At 46.2% G+C, this 17,598-nt stretch overlaps 2 protein-coding genes and 1 long non-coding RNA gene across 4 annotated transcripts in view; 1 reads left to right on the plus strand and 2 right to left on the minus strand.

The window, feature by feature from the left end:
* Positions 1-10,853, minus strand: part of GRK2 (G protein-coupled receptor kinase 2) — a 38,627-nt gene extending 27,774 nt beyond the window's left edge. For both annotated transcript variants that reach the window (XM_083443127.1, XM_083443126.1), the window contains exons 1-2: positions 9,909-10,853; positions 789-865 (exon numbers count right to left, since the gene is read on the minus strand). In XM_083443127.1, the coding sequence (XP_083299253.1) occupies positions 789-865; positions 9,909-10,021 (190 nt within the window). In that variant the 5' untranslated portion in view covers positions 10,022-10,853. The remainder of the gene's footprint in view (positions 1-788; positions 866-9,908) is intronic.
* MAX (MYC associated factor X) overlaps positions 1-17,598 on the minus strand; it is a 703,696-nt gene that overhangs the window by 547,112 nt on the left and 138,986 nt on the right. The gene's annotated exons all lie outside the window — the stretch shown is intronic.
* LOC310679383 lies at positions 11,628-16,257 on the plus strand. Its single transcript, XR_014512211.1, has 2 exons — positions 11,628-13,877; positions 15,327-16,257. It is a non-coding gene; the product is annotated as an uncharacterized lncRNA (long non-coding RNA).

Here is a 17,598-nt window from a genome sequence, read left to right on the forward strand (position 1 = left end):
ACTGAGACTGGACATTTGCCCAAAATGGTGCTGAAAACAAATTCCTGGGCTCCAAATGTGCTCAGTAGCACCCTTTGTTTATTAATTCTAACTCTGGGTATCTTGCACCTGGCCTGGGTTGGTCAATCTTGGAAATTCTGGTAGAGGCGAAAGTGGATTGACCAAAGTCTGCCCACCCCTGCTCTACAGCACCAGCCTGGGATGCAGAGTTGACCAGACCCAAGGCAGGACAGGGACTTATTAACTTTGGATAATTTGGACAAGATAATTTGAGCTGGCACAGCAACTGCCGCCCTTGCAGAGCTATGTGCTTTCCAAAAAAAAAATCCTCATTAATAGATACAGGATCACTGGCTTTCTTTGCATTGGGCCACCCTAGAGAAAGAGAAGACTTGTTAACTCCTGATCTGGATGAAGAAGGCGACTGGCCTTTCCAAGGGCTGGATGGTAAGGACAAATTCAGGGGCCAAGCGTTCCCCAACTCCAGCAAAGGAGCAAGTGACAAAAGAAGTTGCACCTGCAGCACCGGCCCCTGCGGCCAAAGCACAGCAGCACTTTTCAGGCCAGAAGCTGGATTCCTAAGGGGAAGGACGAGACTGAGTATGCAGCAAGCAGCTTCCATCACAACTCTGCAGATATCCAATCCCACCACAGCCCTTTTAAAAAGGAGGCCCTCCTTCTGCCCCCCCCCCCATTTCTTCTCACTGGCGTTGACTCCTGGCTAACCGCAGCACAGGCAAGCTGGTCTTGCCTGAACTCATGACCCCTGCAGAGGCTCTGCTACTCACCAATCTTCTGAGAAAATATCTTGTCAAAGGTCACCTCACCCCGGTCTTCCAAGTATTTCTGCATAACACTGCGGATACTGCCAAGAGAAAAGGCACGTGAGGGAAGTTAACAGGGGTGAAGCTTCTCAGCTCGGCCTATTCCCTCAAAGCAGGGGGTGGGGAGATTGTGACCTTCCATATGCTGCCGGACTCCAGTTCCCATCATCCTTGACCGCTGGCTACGCTGTCTGGGCCTGATAGGAGTCCAACCACATGTGGAGGGACAAAGGTTTGCCGTCCCTGCCCTGAAAACAACAACAAGGGCAGGATCCAGCTAAGCTGTTGCATGTGCAGAATGAGGTCCACTCGTGCAGCAGACTTCCCCCTCCTCTCTTCCTGCTGCGCCCCCTAAATCTGCTCTAGAGGGTCGGAGGAGGAACCAAGAACATGTTTAGAAAGTGGGGGTGTGGTGTGGAGAGGGGGTAAAGTCTTATCATATGAGCAGTTTTGTAGTACCTTAAAGGATAGCAAATGTAGTATTTAAGGTGCTACAATACCCTTTGTTGTTTTTGCTGCAAATCCCCCCCCCCCTTATTATTATCACAGGAAGCCTGCAGATAAAATACACTTATCGCAAGAGATTTTGGGTCAGTAAGGATCCAGCACTGGATAGCCGACATTTCATTCATGAATTAAGACCAACCAGCTGTTTAAAGGAGACTGTGTTTTTATCTGGGGCTAAGTGGAGCCAGGTACAGGAAGATTACAAAGGCAGCCAGTCATTCTAGCAGGTGAACGAACAGAGGTCTGTTTCTTGTCTTAAAGAAGAGCTGGGGCTCTTAGAATGGCATCTGCATCTGGGCAATTTGGAAGAGAAGCCAATTTAAAAGTCTAAACAGAAAATGAAGGTTCATCAAAAAGTGGGAGGGACAGGAGGACGGTGGTCTGAGTGTGGACGGACAGGCTCCTGGCTAGAGAAGCAGCGGAAATAATACATTGGATCTTGGAAGCATTGTTCTGAATACACTCTGGTTTTTTAGTCGCTGTGTTTGTTTTGTCCTCCTGGGTGGTTAATTTTAAAAAGTGACCAAGAAAGACACACACAGAGAGAGAGAGAGAGAGAGAGAGGGAGAGGGAGAATGCCAGGCAAATAATTAGGAAAGAGCACCTTTTGGGTTGAAAATGAACCTGAAATTCCAAGGTCCCAAAGTACAATGACTAATCTCAAAGATGAGTTGGCAAGACCTGGTAGCTGGCAGCCTGGAAAATGCTATAGACGGTCTGGCCATGAGACAGGGGTTCATGCTGGGTTAATGTATTACAAAGAACTGGAACTCTCTTTCGGAGTCGTGTGCCATCTTTCAGAGCTGGGCTATGACCTGGCTTCTCCTGTGGATATTTAGCTGGTTAAGCAGCACACATAGCCCTTCTATGGAGAAGATTTTAATTGACTCAGCGTAAGCAGCCAAGAGGAAGCTCCTGAGTATGAGGGCCATTGCAGGGTAAGGGCAGCAGTCCCCTTCTAGCCCAGCGTTCTGTTGTCACAGTGGCCAGCCAGATGCCTGTAGGAACACCTCAAGAAGGTCCTGGGCACAAGAGCATTCTTTCCACGTGGGATTCCAAGCACACTGCCTCTGAACAACGGAGGCAGAAATCCTAATCCTAAATGCATTTATTTGGAAATGCCACCGAATCACTTTCAACCATTTTCTCCTGACCATGTTCACCTGGAAGGAAGAAGCCCCATTGACTTCAAGGGGGTTTGCTCCCCAGAAAGCATGCTTCAATTTGCAGCACGGGTACCTTTCGAGATAGAAGCTTGTGTAAGAAGTACTTGTCAGATGATGGAAGACGCAGATTACCGTATCACTTGACAAGTGTACTGAGTCAGCATTCCCAACACCCACAATCCACATACTGACTGTACAGATCCTCACTGCAGGTTGGAATGAATGAGAAGCAGTGCGGGTGGCACAATAATGGTGAAAATGCTGTGACTGTGGCACCAACATTCTGTGATAGTTTGCACCATTTGCATGAGATACTTGGTAAGTCAGATAGGACCAATTAATGCAGTGTCCTCAGCTGCTGTTGGACTACAACTTCCATCATCCTTAGCTAGCAGGACAAGTGGTCAGGGATGATGGGAGCTGTAGTCCAATAATGGCTGAGGTCCCAAGCCTGTCGGTCAATTGGTAAAGCTTTCCTTAAACTAGCATTCCTCAACCTGCTGTCCTCCTGGTGATGCTGGACTTGCAAACTCCCATCATCCTCAGCCAGCATGGCCAAGGGACAGAGATGATGGGAGTTTGGACCCCAAGGTCTGGAGGGTCACAGGTCCCCCACCCCTTTCTTATGAAAAAGTAACTTTGGGAAGAAGAGAAGGTTTAGAGAACTGGAATCACTCCTTAACCCTTTTCCTGCCCACCGTTTTCCCACAGAAACCTGCCCCCCCACTACCCCCACTTTGGTACGGAAAGCATTATGCAGCCCTTCCACTTTGTATAGGCTGGGGTTGGACTATCTTGGACCATTCCATTTCAGGTTGCAGGTGAGAGGGTGGGGGTGGGTGACATTTTGAATGCTCCCAGATGGGAATGAAAAACTCCTCAGAGAAAACCGAGCCCAATAATACTGCATCCTTTTACATGTGGAACATTATTCAGACACGCAACTCACTCCTGGCCCACCTGGAAGTGTTACCGTCCGCAGTGCGGGGGGAGGGGGGGAGTAACATTGCTTCAGCGTGCTGACTGAATAAACAGCCCTTCATCTGGGTACCTTTTAAATATCTGAATGGAGGACAAAGAGATCTGGATGCTTAGCCTAGAGAGGCCACTGCATCCTCCCTGAATGGCAATGGAAAGGTGCCCAATGTGGTCTGCAGCAGGAACAACCATAGCTGCTGCTGTTGCAGTCCATGGATTAAATGGGGTGCTGGGCTGGCTCTGAATGGGGCTTCTGGGGATTAGAAGTACTATAGGAGCTATGGGAGCTTAATGTAAGGGGTGCCTCTGAAGGGGAGAGTGTGATCGGGCTGAAGAGACACTTTCCCATTGTGGAGGGCAGATTTTTTTTCTTGGATTCTGCGCAGTAAATATCAGGGTGCTGAGAAACAAGACCTACTTCAACCATTTAGACTGAATGTGTCTTTTCCCCACCCCCCAGAAACTCCTGCTCCTGAAACTAGTGAGCCATAGGGGATGGGGGGCAGGGGAGAGAGCCCCACGCCTGAGACAGACGCGTCTTGGAAGGATGATGGATGGCTGTGTTTTCTGGTGCCTGCTGCTGTTATGGGCCTGGGATAATGTGTCTCAAGCATCTCCATAACAACCATCTCCAGGGGGCAGGTCCAGTTGAATGATAGCATTAATATCATTACATAAAATGCCTTGTGCAGAAAAGGAATTCACACTCATTATCTGGTTATTCTCACAGTGTCCTGGTAAGGTAGGCAAGTCATTCCTTTTATAGCAGCAGCTAAGCGGAGACTTGAACTTGGGACTCATAGCATCAAACCAAGTAGCCCAACATCATCCCCTCTGGAAGTTGCCTGACTCCAACTCACACCAGCCCCAGCCAGCATGGCCACACATGATGGGACTTGTAGCCTTATCAAAATCTGGGGGGCACTAGGTTGACTCCATGGAAAAGCAGCACAGCTATATAGGCCAGGCTTCTAAAGAGCAACTAGCATGGTCACTTGTGGCAAACAAGCATCTGTTCTAGGCAACCAGGAAAGGAAGGTTAAAAAAAAAATATGGTTTAAGCCACAAGCTTGTATGTGCATTTCAGTCTTCAGAGGGGTGGGGGAACAATCCTGAGCTTGTAAATTTTGTGTTGTTTACGAGACCGATTCCAAAAATTCAGTCACTGAAGTTAACCTCGGTCAGATAAGGTCTGAGAGAACTGGTCCTAGTGCCCTCTTTTTCCTGCCTCAGTTTTCCCCCTTAGGAAAAAAAGAGAGCATTAGTTAACAACCGGGAAGGCCTATGGAGAATGTCGGCTCCCTCGAGTTCCTCTTGCACAGAGACTTAATGAGAGGCAGTTAGTACTATAAATAATCAGCCAGCTGTTGACAATGCTCTTGTTCGCTTAAAGGCCATTGGGGAGGAAGTGGGAAGTTGCCTGCTAGTATCCCTGGGCATCTGAGCTGGTTTATTATTATTTTTTTTCTTTATGCTCTTGTAGATTGTCAGGCTAGAGAGAGCCTGACTTCGGGGAACACTGACTGGCTTCATATCCAAGCACAGAAAAAGGAAATGAATGCACAGAAAAAAATAGTTTGGTTCCCTTAACAGGAAAAACAACACTGTCGTGCAGCAACCAGCAAAGGAGAAACTTCCTCCCCACCCCCCTTTTTAATCCCCTGCCCTTTTACCAAAGCTGAATTCTCCCCTCTCACAAATGTCACAACCACCTTGGCTCCGACACATTCCTAGTTCCGCTATAAAACCTGCACAAAAAGGCAGAGCTTGTAGTGGGTGCTGTGGCGGGTCAGCAGGACGCAGGTCACCCTGATTCTCCTATGTGCTGCAGTTTCTTACTTTGCAGCAGACCCAAATAGCCTATTGCGACCAAAGGTGATGTCATTTCCTGGCAGACAAGCCAGAGAGACAGCTCTTCTTTGAAGCTGGGCCTTGACTTTGGCAGGAGGAGGGATATGAGAGGCTGCACCGGCAAGGAGGTTGCTCGGGCAGGAAGTTTAGTGTGTTGAAGCCTATCGGAGAAAACCGATGGGAGTGATTTGAAGTCAGGGTGCTCCATAATAGGGGTTGTGGGAGGCCTCCTTTCACTGTCCCACAATTCTGCTCTGCATGATATGGAAGAGGAATGGGGGGACCTGTGGTCCTCCAGATGTGGATGGAGTACAACTGGCAACACCCCAGGCCATTGGCCATGCCGGCTAGGGCCAATGGGAGTCCAACGATGTGTGGAGAGTGACAGATTAGCGACCCCTGAGCAACCTCAGCTCAACTCTCCACTTTGGCATGAAGTTCGAAGAGTGGCGGTGGTTAGTCAAACACACACACAACCTAAACCATCCCGCATACAACGTGTGTGCCCCTCAGCTCCTTTTGAGAGAAGTATGACGCAATGTAATAAACAAAACCTTAGACATCTTATTCCCCCAAGATCTTGAATGGGCAGCAGTTCCGAGTTTCATTACCTCCACTCCCTCTTGGAATGTCTGTGTAGAAACTATAAAAGACATTCCAGGAGGGAGCAGACAGAGTCCTCCAGATCTTCAGGATCCTGTCTCCAGTACCCTGCCACAGTGAGCTTGGTTGGTGGGAAGCAGAGACTCAAATCTCATCGGATAGCTCTCTGGGCAAGTCGCTGTATCTCAAATTTAATCTACCTTCAAAGGGTGGTTGTGAAGATAAAATGCTGCCTCTGAACTACTTACAGGACAGGTAAGACACAAATTGCTGGACTTCAGGCATGTGACTCAGACTTTCTTATTTCAGAAAGCATTTTAAGGTAGGGTTTGGATTTATGTTTGGTTTTATGGTGATTTTTTTTTTTTACTGTTTTATTCTCTGTATGGTTTATTTTTATGTACGCCTCCTAGAAATGCTACTGATGAAGTGGCATATAAATTCCATAAATTAATGTAACAGATGTAACAGAATGTACCTGCTTTTGCAGTAATGAACGAGGATGCAGCCCCTTCAGCAACTTTCAGGGGTGCTGTTCCAGATGTGGTGGGGTAGCAAAACCCAGGTTTGCATCTCCTGCCCTTTTCTTCCTTTTAAAAAACTCATCCCCCCCTTCTTACTGACTTGCTGTGCACACTGCAAAATGCAATGCTGATAAGCATCAGAAACCCACCATCTTAAATACCTATAAACTAGCCAATGCAAATGGCTATGGAAATTTGGGCCATGGGTTTGTGCCTTACGTTCTTTAAGTACCCGAAATCACCCATGGCAATTTTGCTGATGTTCCTCTCTTTACAACAGGGATGGGGTGGTGTGCTCCTCCAGATGTTGCTGGACTACAACTCCCAGACCATTGGCTGTGCCAGCTGGAATTGATGGGATTTGGAGTACATCAACATCTGGGGGGCGCTAGGTTCCTCACCACTGCTTTAGAATCTCCATCCTTCTATTGTTCCAATCCTGGACAACTTCCTGAGGATGTATCTGCATTTTTGTCCCAATTCCAATAGATAGCCCATGAATAAAAATGGAGGCACCACCTAGGCTCCAAGGGTGTGATTTATATGTCCCTTATGTTTCAAGACAGACACACACACGGAAGCTGTTAGGTCAACCACCAGCAAAGCAACAATGATGAAAGATAACGTCTGCTAGGGCTACACTGCTTGTGGTTTCTGTTAAGTCTCACCTTCCTATGGAGTGTCTGAGAGTGAATGCTCTGTCTCTGAGAGGCAAGGTAATGTGATTTGTGAACAGGACTATGTATGCTGTGCCAAGACGGTATCATGCAAGGCAAGGAAATAAATTATACTTGGGCACCCAAATCTTGCTTTTCATTAAAAAAAAGAAAGCAAGTTTCTTGTCTTTTTGATCTACAACAGTATATGTGTGCAAGGCCAGAGGGAGGATGAGTCAAATTTCTAGTGGTCAAGAGGTGGGGATTCTGTGCCCTGCACTGCTTCCCTGCACCGCCTCGCATGACTGCTAGGAACAGAGCAAATTATGCAAAAAATAAATATGCAAATATATTGACTTGCATATTTTAATGTAAAACACACACTCTGCTCATCACCCAAACCCAGTTTCCTCCTCCACGTGATTTCTATTGGGCTGTACCAAAAGGTCTACATGTTATTACGCATTCAGATTAGGGGAACTAAGAATTTCTTCAGCTTCTGCCTGAATTAACCTGTTCTGGAATTACCCTGTTCTCCTCCTGCTCCAAATCAGCTTCCCGGGCAAAATTTATGGGGCCACACTTTAGAAGTCCCCCAGCAAAGTTCCCACAGTGAGATGTGCAGAAGAGATGTATCTGATCCTCCCTAGCTAATGGGAAGAAGCAGTCTCAAATGCTTGTTTTCAGCAGATGTCTTGAATCCAAAACAAATGCAATTCTGTACATATCCTTGACAATCCTCCCCATGCTTTCCTTACCATTCCAGTTACCTTATTTCTGCCTATCAGTAAGCTATCAATAAGACCCCTGTGCTGTGATCGCAGCAAGACCTCCATGTACGCCTCTTAATCCTTAGTCTTCTTCTAGGCCATAGTCTTGCTTCCCTAATTGGCAATCTGAGCTTAGCTCTCCCCAGCTCTTTAACAGATAAAATGCTCAATTTCCTAAAAGCCAAATTTCACAAGTACCTCCTATGTGTAGATATATTGTCAATATTGCCTTTCACTCCTCTACTCCCTCTCCTGCCCCCCAAATAGATGGCTATTGAGCTGGGAGAATTGAAGGCCTCCCTGGTGTATTTTGAGGAAGAGGAAAGGAGGAGAAGGCAGCAGCAGCAGTTACACTGTCATCACAAGTGGTGCAGAAAGAGATGAGGGAGGGCAGAAGGGCAAACGATGGCTTAAATTCTGCCACCCCAAGACAGTTCTCTTAAACTGGACTCAGGGATGTGACTCAGGCAGGCAGGGGGTTGCCAGTGAGCAACTATTAGCTGAGATGTGATGCAAGTGAAGGGGCTGCTCTCTGGACCGTCACTATGCACCCCAAAATTATTTCCTCCGAAGGCTATGGAACTTCACCCAAAGTTCCCATGTGGGCATTTCCATACCGAAACCAGCAACCGTGGGGGGGGGGGGAAGAGCACAGAGGCTGCTGGGGCTTTCAGGCATTGCCATGGTAACACATCTGCATCATCCTCTGAAAGGGCCGCTTGCCATTTCTTGCGGAAAGGGGCCCTTTGGAGCTTTCTCAGAGACCCTCCGTCCTGCCTTCAGTGGCAGGGGAGCAGTTCTGCTTGAAGAGACTTCTCCTACAATGGGGACAACCCAAGGTTATTGGCTAGAACAGGGAAGGGTAGGGTAAGCCAGTTGTCACATGGGAGGTGGAAGGGAAGAAAGGAGAGCGAGGAAGGCCTCCATTTGCCCATGTGCTGAAGGTGCAGGATGCTTGTCAGGCCCCACCCTGTTGCCCTTGGTAACTGCTGCCAGGAAGCAGAGTTAAGAGTTGGTTGGCCGAAACCATAGCACCTTTGACCCACCTGGATGACCAGTCAGATTTTTTGACTTAATGCTCCCACTTGTGTCTCCCAGCAAGAAAATGCCCTTACATGAAGCAGAGCCCCTGCCTGACACATTTCCCCTTATCTGCACGATGGTGACCTTGCGCTGCGTTTGCGAACGCTTGCAATGTTGTTTGTGCAGCCCCAGTTCCTGCTTCAACTCAGGGCAGCTGCAAGGTGGGCAAAGGCCTGGTCGCTATCTAACAGCACATTACCGAGACACAGCGCTGGATTGCACAGGTCTGTACAGACAGATTTTCAAAAACAAAAACAAACAAACCACCCACCCAAAACAGAAGACAGTGGTTAGGGCATCTTGAGGCCGACTCCAGGCACTGCCAGAGCCAAGCTGTATGCTCCTCATAACACTCAGCAACACAGTTGCTGGACTGCTCAGAAAAAAGCACTATATAGGCATATATACAGCCTGATTTACTAGCCTGCTTTTCTGCTGTGGTTAACACAATTGCATATTACACATACACAGAGAGAATCACTATGTGTGTTTGTGTTGGGGTGGGTGGAATTGTGACGTGTGGGTAGGGAAAAACACAGAAGGAGGGGGTTTGCTACTGCAAGAGGTGCTGGAGGAATGATCTCCAAGGATCTGAGCAGCCGAATGAAGAATCAGGAAGCAGAGACAGGACACCCTGACAATCCATCATCATGCCCACACTATATCAACACAACCACGTACACGGAAAGACGCCGCTTTAGCGAGCCCTCTTTCCACCCCACTCCACCCCGCTACATGGACGGGGTAAATCACGGTCCCTGCTGCTTGGGCCAAGGGCAGGTCGGCTCGGTGCATTTCAGAAGAGCGAAGCTCAGTCGTATACAGACCCATTTATGCGCTCGCTCGCGTACACAAACACCCAGCGCCCATCCTAAGCCCGGCGCGCCTCGCGCGGGGCCCCGGCGCCGCACCTGCCCCCTCCGCCTGCCCCCCTTGCCGGGCTCACCTCGGCTCAGGTAGGACGATCTTCTTGCTGGCCCGGGCTGCCGGAGTGGATTTACTTTTCTCCATAGCCATCAAGTAGCTCACATCGGCGAGCACAGCCTCCAAGTCGGCCATCTTGCCAGGAAATATTTCTTCTGCTTTCCTTTTTCACAATCAATTCTCTTATTATTCCAGCGGCCTCTGCGGCTCCCTCGCCGCCGCCTCCTCCCGGTCGGTGTGTGTGTGTGCGTGTGTGTGGCCGCCTGTGCTAGGGGGAGGGGAGGGAGAGCGAGGGGGGGGAGGCGAAGAGAGGGGATCTGGCCCCCCAACCCCTCTTACAAACAGACCCACATGATGCCCGTGCAGAGAAGCAGCAGCCCTTCCTTAGTTCATGGGCTGCGGCTTGTCCCCGCTGCCCTCCGCTCCTGGCTTGCCTTCCTCCTCCAGGGCTGGCGGGCTCTCTCGGTGTGTGTCCTGAGAGTGTGTGTGTGTGTCTTGTGTGTGTTGCGCGCGCGCGTGCAGGGAGGGCTGCCGCGGCCGCTGCTGTTGCTCCCGCTGCCTGTCAACGCGGAGCGGCGGCGGCGGCGCAGGGGTGGGGGGTGGCGGCGGCGGCGGCGGCTTGCTGCCTTTTATCTGTCAGCGCTTTTCTTCTTCCTCTGCTTGCGATCCAAGGCGGAGAAGCAGCGTCGCGCAAGTGCCCGAGGCAAGCGCAGCCGAGGAGCTCTCGAGCTCCACGCGCTGATTCAATGCTGGGCGCTTAAGGCGGGAGCCGAGCGGATCCGAAACTCGCACACGCTCTCCTCCTCCTTCTTCTTCCTCCTGCTGCTGTTGCCGCCCGTAGGTGGTTTTGTTTCTCCGCAGGGGCAAAGGACCTCCGGGGCCCGCCGCGCAGCTTCTGGCTTCCCCTCTCCGCTCGCTCCAGGGCCAGCTTAAAGCAACAGCCGCCCCTCGAGGGAAGCCTGCTTTGTACATAGACACACACACACAGAGAGAAGAAAGTTAGTCGCCCGAGGCCGCCCTCTGGAGGCCCAGGGGAGACTTGCAGCTGGCTTGGCGCAGGCCGGGTGTCTTTCAGACCCTTTCGATTCAAGCGCGGCCCCAGGCAATACGCTGCGGCGGGCGCTCAAATCGAGGAGCGCTCGGAGGCCTAACGGGCCATGATTTCACCCGGCCGTTGCCTTAGCACGTCCGGTAGCATCCCGCATAAAATATTGGCCACAACTATAATTCCTTGCGACCCGTTTCGCAGAATTTTGACATCCACGTTTGGCCTCTGGTCTCTCAAGGACATCCTGAAGGTCTGCACGACAAAGGAGCAGTGTGACCCCTTGAAGGCTAAGGAAGAAATTAGTACAGTATTTAAGGCGCTACAAGACTCCTGATTGCTTTTGCTGCAAGAGACTGACGTGGCTGCTACCCTTCTGAAAATATTCAGGATTAAAATTCAGGAGCAGACATTCTCAAGACCAAAAGACTGTCCTTTGCTTTTCTGACGGGTACAAATTTGGGAGATAAAGACCTACAATAAGTAAGTTCTTGTGTGCGCACTGTAGGCTAGAGAGAAGAGTACACATTAAAAATACAGTATGTAGTTAATCTGAGCCAGAAGGCTAAGGAATGGTCAGAGTTCTACTCTCTTAAAGTTTCCACGAGAAGACTTTTCTTCAGTTTCTTCATGCTGGCAAACTGGTATGGTCCTAGTTGAGTTGGAATAGTTCATTTCCCCCTATGTGTTAAGTTTCAGGTGTTTCACCAGATTCTGTGACCGTATAGATTTTTGCCTTGGCCTGCGGCAAAGATTTTCCATGCCCGACGTGCGCCCAAATTGTGTCCCTTGAGATGGTGCTGAAGTTCAGCTCCCACCATCCCTGATCAATGGCCATGCTGGCTGAAACTGATGGGAGTTAGGAGTTCAACGTCTAGAAGGCCACTGGTTCCCTTCTAGGTGGCTACTGCTTTACTTGAACACTTAAGCAGCTTTCCTTAAGATTCAACCAAGGCCTATTATATCCTTTCACTGGGCTTTGCATACTAGGGCTTTGACACCCTTCTGGAAGGTAGATACAGTAGAACAAATTACACAAAACATTCTCCTGCCAAATGTTTATTTAAAAACCTCCCGGGTGAAAAATCAAGCTGTTCTTATTCTATTAGTATTGCTATCTCTGTTGGGAAGTTAGGTTGACTTTATTCAAAATATGTGGTTTCAGTTTGCCTGACGTGACTAGGGGTTGAATAATACGTGAGGTTCATCACCATGACTGCAAAAGCAAGCAACAGACTTGACTGCTGGGTGGAAATGGGCTGTCATACACTTACACAAGAGAATGTTCATACCCTTAAATGCAGTTATTTTCCATGGAGTTAATTCACCTGGTCAGTAGCCAGTCAAATAAATGTACAGAAATCAGTTGATGGAGATGCCTGAGTAAACCAGGCCTACCTTGTCCTGCCTCCCTCTCCCTGCACACCTACTATAGGGTTTTCTCACAGCCATTAAATCCTGCTGTTAGGCAGACATCTCCAGAAAGTGGTTCATCCAGTTCTTCTATATGAACTGTTTTCCTCGTTGTGATTAATACCGTTTCCACACTGAAGTGCCGTTTATTAGTTTGAGGCACACAGTTTGCAATGTTATTTCCTTAAACAACCCTACCTCTCTAGCTACCTTTTTGTTTTCAGCCTTGCATAGCTGAGTGCCTACAAGGAGAGAGACAAGGCACATGTCTAGTCAACTGAAACATGTGCCCTTCTTATTAATGCACTCACTCTGAAGGGGAAGCTACGGTGGCAAAGCACCATTACTAAATAAAACAGCAGAGACATTTAGCAGAAATAGTGTGTAGGTGGTAAAATGGAGTCACTGCTATAGATTTCCACAGGTGCTCAGTGAAACCTTGATAAGTGTGAACACGGATTGACCAGGAATAAATGCTGGGGTATATATGGAGCCATTCTCCTGGAATGCCAGTTTCCAGACACTTCTTCCCATACAGCATCTGGGTTCTTCTAATTCCTTATTTCCTGTTTCCTGGGGGTCATCCATAGTTATTTCTGCAGGGAATTCCAGATACTGTACAGCGTTTCCAGCAATTCTATAGCTTTGCAGTGATTCCTTGTGATGAATGACGTTACAACTCTCATGAGAACCAGTTTGATTGGGAACCCCAATCTGTGGCGGATCCCTGCCTCCTGCAGCTTTCTTGTAAAAAGGTTTTAGACAGTGATACTTTCTAAGCTTTTGGGGGACTGGATCTTATAGCACCATGATAGGCCATCTGTAATGGGATATGTCTTGAGTGTCCCTTAGCTTCTTCCATATTATTTTGATATGGTGTCTGCCAAAACACAATACCACATTCTGGGGAAAGGAACCCTTCTTGGGCTTGGGCAAAGTAAACATATCCTCATGCTCCACATTTTCCTGAAAGCCACATAAATATAAGATTCACACGTCTCTCCTGATTTTTCGGCCTCCTCTCCCTTTTCTCTTTGTAATCTGCTTGCAAACAACAAATTTGCTTTGCATGCATCTGCCCTATTTCTTTTGCAGTCTCAGTCAAAGTGTTCAGATGCACATTAATCTCTGTCAGCTGTCCCTTCCATTGGAGTCATTAATTGCTTTCATGTTTCTTTTACTATTTCCCTCATGAGGAACAACCAAGCTGCAAGTTGTAGTCTCTTTCCTTCTACCTCTGAGCAACAGCAGCTTGAGCAGGCAACGTATTGGACTTGGCCTTAGACAAAGACTCCGTGTTCAGCCTGTCTTTCTTCTGCAGGTGGAAAAAATAGGAGAAATCCGCCCATTTTTGACAGGTTTGGTTTACTGTCATTCCTTTATTTCAGAGACATATGCCCTGGGGAGATTAATTCCGTGAAGCTCCTGAATGATGGAAATGGTTCCAGGCACTGGAGCTCTGGAGTCAAACAGCCATTTTCTGCCTTGATAAGCCATGTCCCCTTCTGAAAGCTGAAGATTTAGTTTTAAATGGTACCTAGTAATAACAGTATTTTTTTTAGAACCCATAAATCTTGTCCTTTTGTTTTAGCCTTCAGGATGATATCCAATGAAGTTATACTTAGTGTAGATACTTGCCCACTGATTTCAGTGAATGTCTATTCAGAGTATAACTTTAGTCAACTAGCACCCTCAACATTTAAGTGGTGAGTTCATTAATGAAAATGCATTTTATGTTTATTCTGGAAAAAATGTAGGTCCTGTTCTTTCTTGAATAAACCTTATCTCAGTTAAAAACGTTTCCAATGTTTCTCTGGGGATTCAGAAGTTGCAGCCAAGGCCCTCCCTTCTGTAACTGGGTAATATTTGAACATGCAAATAGGGAGGTTCTTGCATTAACTGCAAGAATGGCAGTTCACCTTCTCTCAGTGCTCCTGAAGTGAACTAAAAATGTATGTCACGAACGGAAATTGCCTTCTTCAGAAAGGCCTTTGTTATCTTGTACTACAAAATAATAGCAGAAATAATACATTTCTGAGTGCAACTGTTATGTTCCTGAAATATTTGATAAAATAGTAAGAACCACAATGAATAAAGTGCCAGTATGAAAATGGGCTAGCTTATTCTTGTTCTTGTATAGTAAATCATCACTAAGTGTTAGGGGTTGGCAGAACAAAACCAGGGACTCAGCTATATAGCTGCAAATAAAATGTTTTAAGTGTGTTGTAAAGTACAATATACAAATGTCACAATAGATGGCGATGATGAGCTATGACAAATTCGATATATTTTCCCAAAACGTGTTTTTTTTTTTTTTAAAAAAAACCATTTTCACAGCATTTTTTATGTGTGTGTATATTCCACCCAGGACTTGGGTCCAAGTAACTGTTGTAATACTCTCCAGAGAACAACTCTAGAGAAAAGTTGCTAGTTATTCTGGATTGCCTTGAACAACAATTTTCTTTTCAGATATGATGTGCAGAAATAAGCAGAATATGAAACACTAGGATCTACATCTGTGATGACCAAACTTGGCCCTCCAGCTGTTTTGGGACTACAATTCCCATCATCCCTGACCACTGGCCCTGTTAGCTAGGGATGATGAGAGTTGTAGTCCCAAAACAGCTGGAGTGCCAAGTTTGGCCATCACTGATCTACATAGTATCTCTGGCTTCTCTTTTATCTTTTTCTAAGGAGCGCTGTTATTAGTCCATAGGGGGAAACAAAGAAATTAGCAGCCCATTCAGTAATGTCACTCACTCATGGCTTCCATCAAAGAACCTTAGGATCTGTAGTTTGTTTAGGGTGCTGAGAGTTGTTCAGAGGAACCCCCCCCCCCCCAGATACAATTCTCTGCACCCTTAACTAACTACAGTTCCCAGGATTCTTTGCAGAAAGCCATGACTGTTATAGTGGTATAAGAGCACTTTAAATGTATAGTGTGGATGTAACCTAAGACAAACTATTTATCCTCACCTGTAGGTTTACACAGGAGTGTGTGCCTTTGAAAAGTCAGCAAGGTCCTCATTGCCCATTCTCCATGGTGCCATAGAATATAGTGGATGTCTTCTATTGCATAATTCTGTACACTTATGGAGCTAATGGTACAGTTTTGTACATCTGCTTCTGAAGTTTTGAACTGGCTGAACTGCTAGACTCCAATCTTAACTTCACATGCATGCAACTGGTGTGTTTTTTTAAACATCTCTTTCTCCCTCCTTTTGGAATTGTTTTTTGGAAAGCCACCATCATCATAATCATCATCATCATCATCATAATTATTATAGCTTCTGCACCCAAATAACTCCCATACCATTACCTGTGAGGTTAATGATTGAGAGCAATTTTTCTTTGCACAAGTATTTATTGTTTGTTATGCTCTACCTCTGTCTCAGTAAGCATACAATCTTCTCATTTTTTTTTAACCAGAGGGCCTAGTAACAAGGCTTTCCTCTCACTGAGGTCTATAAATGTGTCTTTGTTCCTAGCATTCTGCACTCAAGCATAAAAAGACCCTCTCATCACAAGGCTCAAAAAACCACCAGTCTTTTAACTTTTTTACTGAGCCTTAGATATTGCTGGATCTTCTTCCAAATTGTGCTCCCCCCCCCTTTCTCTCTGCTGCTCCCCTCAAAGGTTGCCTCCCTCTCAGTGTCATTGGCTGATCTATTCTGATGTCACAATGGCTCTGTATTAACAAGAGTCATGGCCCCTTTAGCTACTAATCAACTTAGGTGCTGTGCTGCTGCAAAGCTCAATTCTAGCTAAGAAGATCCCTAGAGACATTAGCATCTGAATTCTAATATCTACAAAAAAAATAATATGCATATTGGAAGTAAATACCATAAGAGCTATTTTTTAAATCCCTTTTCATTTTTCCTGTACTGTATAACAATATAAAAATTACAATCTATAGAAGCCCTGTTTGTTTGGTGTTACTATATTCATCAAAAGAATGTGAAGAGTGCTGCATTGCTCCATCTCAACCAATCAAGTCTCTCCAGGAAGGTTCTTGTGAATCTGGTGTTGCAGTCCCAGTTTTTGGCCGTAAAATGAGGGTTTATTAATCCGGGATCCATTAATAGGCTTCAGAGGATTCATAAACTGGGCACACACATACAAGATTTTTCCTATGCATACATAAATTGTATGCAAAACTTTGTGTGTGTTTATGTGCATAGCTTTCTTCAGATTCTTGAAGGGGTCTGTGATCCCAAAAAAGGTAAAGAACCTCTACCACAGAATGAACCCATAACTCTGTCCTATGAAATCATCTTTCCTACTTGTTTGTCTCATCATTGCCTGTACTTTGAATGGAATGAGATTAAAGCCAATGTACACCTGCATACAAAGATCTCTACTTAAAACAGCTGCAGAAGCTTCCTGGAGCAAGGCTGGGTGATTTTAAGTCACTGTTTTTCCTTTAAAGAGCAGTTTTTAAAATCCTTATAGTAAGGGAGAAACACTTGTGAATATAATCAGAGGAGGTCATTTTGTATTCAGGAAAGGTGATACAAACTGTCAGCACCTTGTTTTGTTCAAGAATAATATAAAATGCTTTGAAAGCTCAAAATATATTAAAAAATAAAGAAATTGTCCAGTAGCACCTCAGAGACCAACTAAGTTTGTTCTTGGTATAAGCTTTCATGTGCATGCACACTTCTTCGGATACCGTGCATGCACACGAAAGCTTATACCAAGAACAAACTTGGTCTCTAAGGTACTACTGAACAACTTCTTTATTTTTTTTAATATATATTTCAACTGCGTCAGACCAACACCTACCTGAATCTAGCTTTGAAAGCTGCAGTTCTGGCAGTGTCCTTAAAGTCATCTTAAAGATTTCTGAACTGTTTTCTAACTCCCCCACTACAAGATACACATTGCAAGAGGATTTCATTTTAAAACACTGTTCCATTTCAAAGCCAAAAGAGTATTCTCAGATGCTCTAAAAGAGTAAAACAGCAATTCTGTGCACCCATTTACGTGAGATACAGTGGGATTTACTTTCAAGTAAACATGCATAGGATTTCACAGTACTTCATGTATGGCATCATTACGTCTGGTAAGCCAGACCTTACCCTTTCAGCAGATGCAAGCCTGTTTGCTGGCTTATAAAAACTCCTGCACTAATAAATCAACCTGAAAGGTACCACAGGACTCCACTGTGACCTACTGCTTCACATCTTCCAAGTGCATGTATTTCCCCTGCTTTTATTTATATCAATAATACTGAAAATAAATAAAATAGAGG

Source organism: Podarcis tiliguerta (genome assembly GCF_965153285.1).
Source record: "Podarcis tiliguerta genome assembly, chromosome: 1".
Lineage (NCBI taxonomy): Eukaryota > Metazoa > Chordata > Lepidosauria > Squamata > Lacertidae > Podarcis > Podarcis tiliguerta.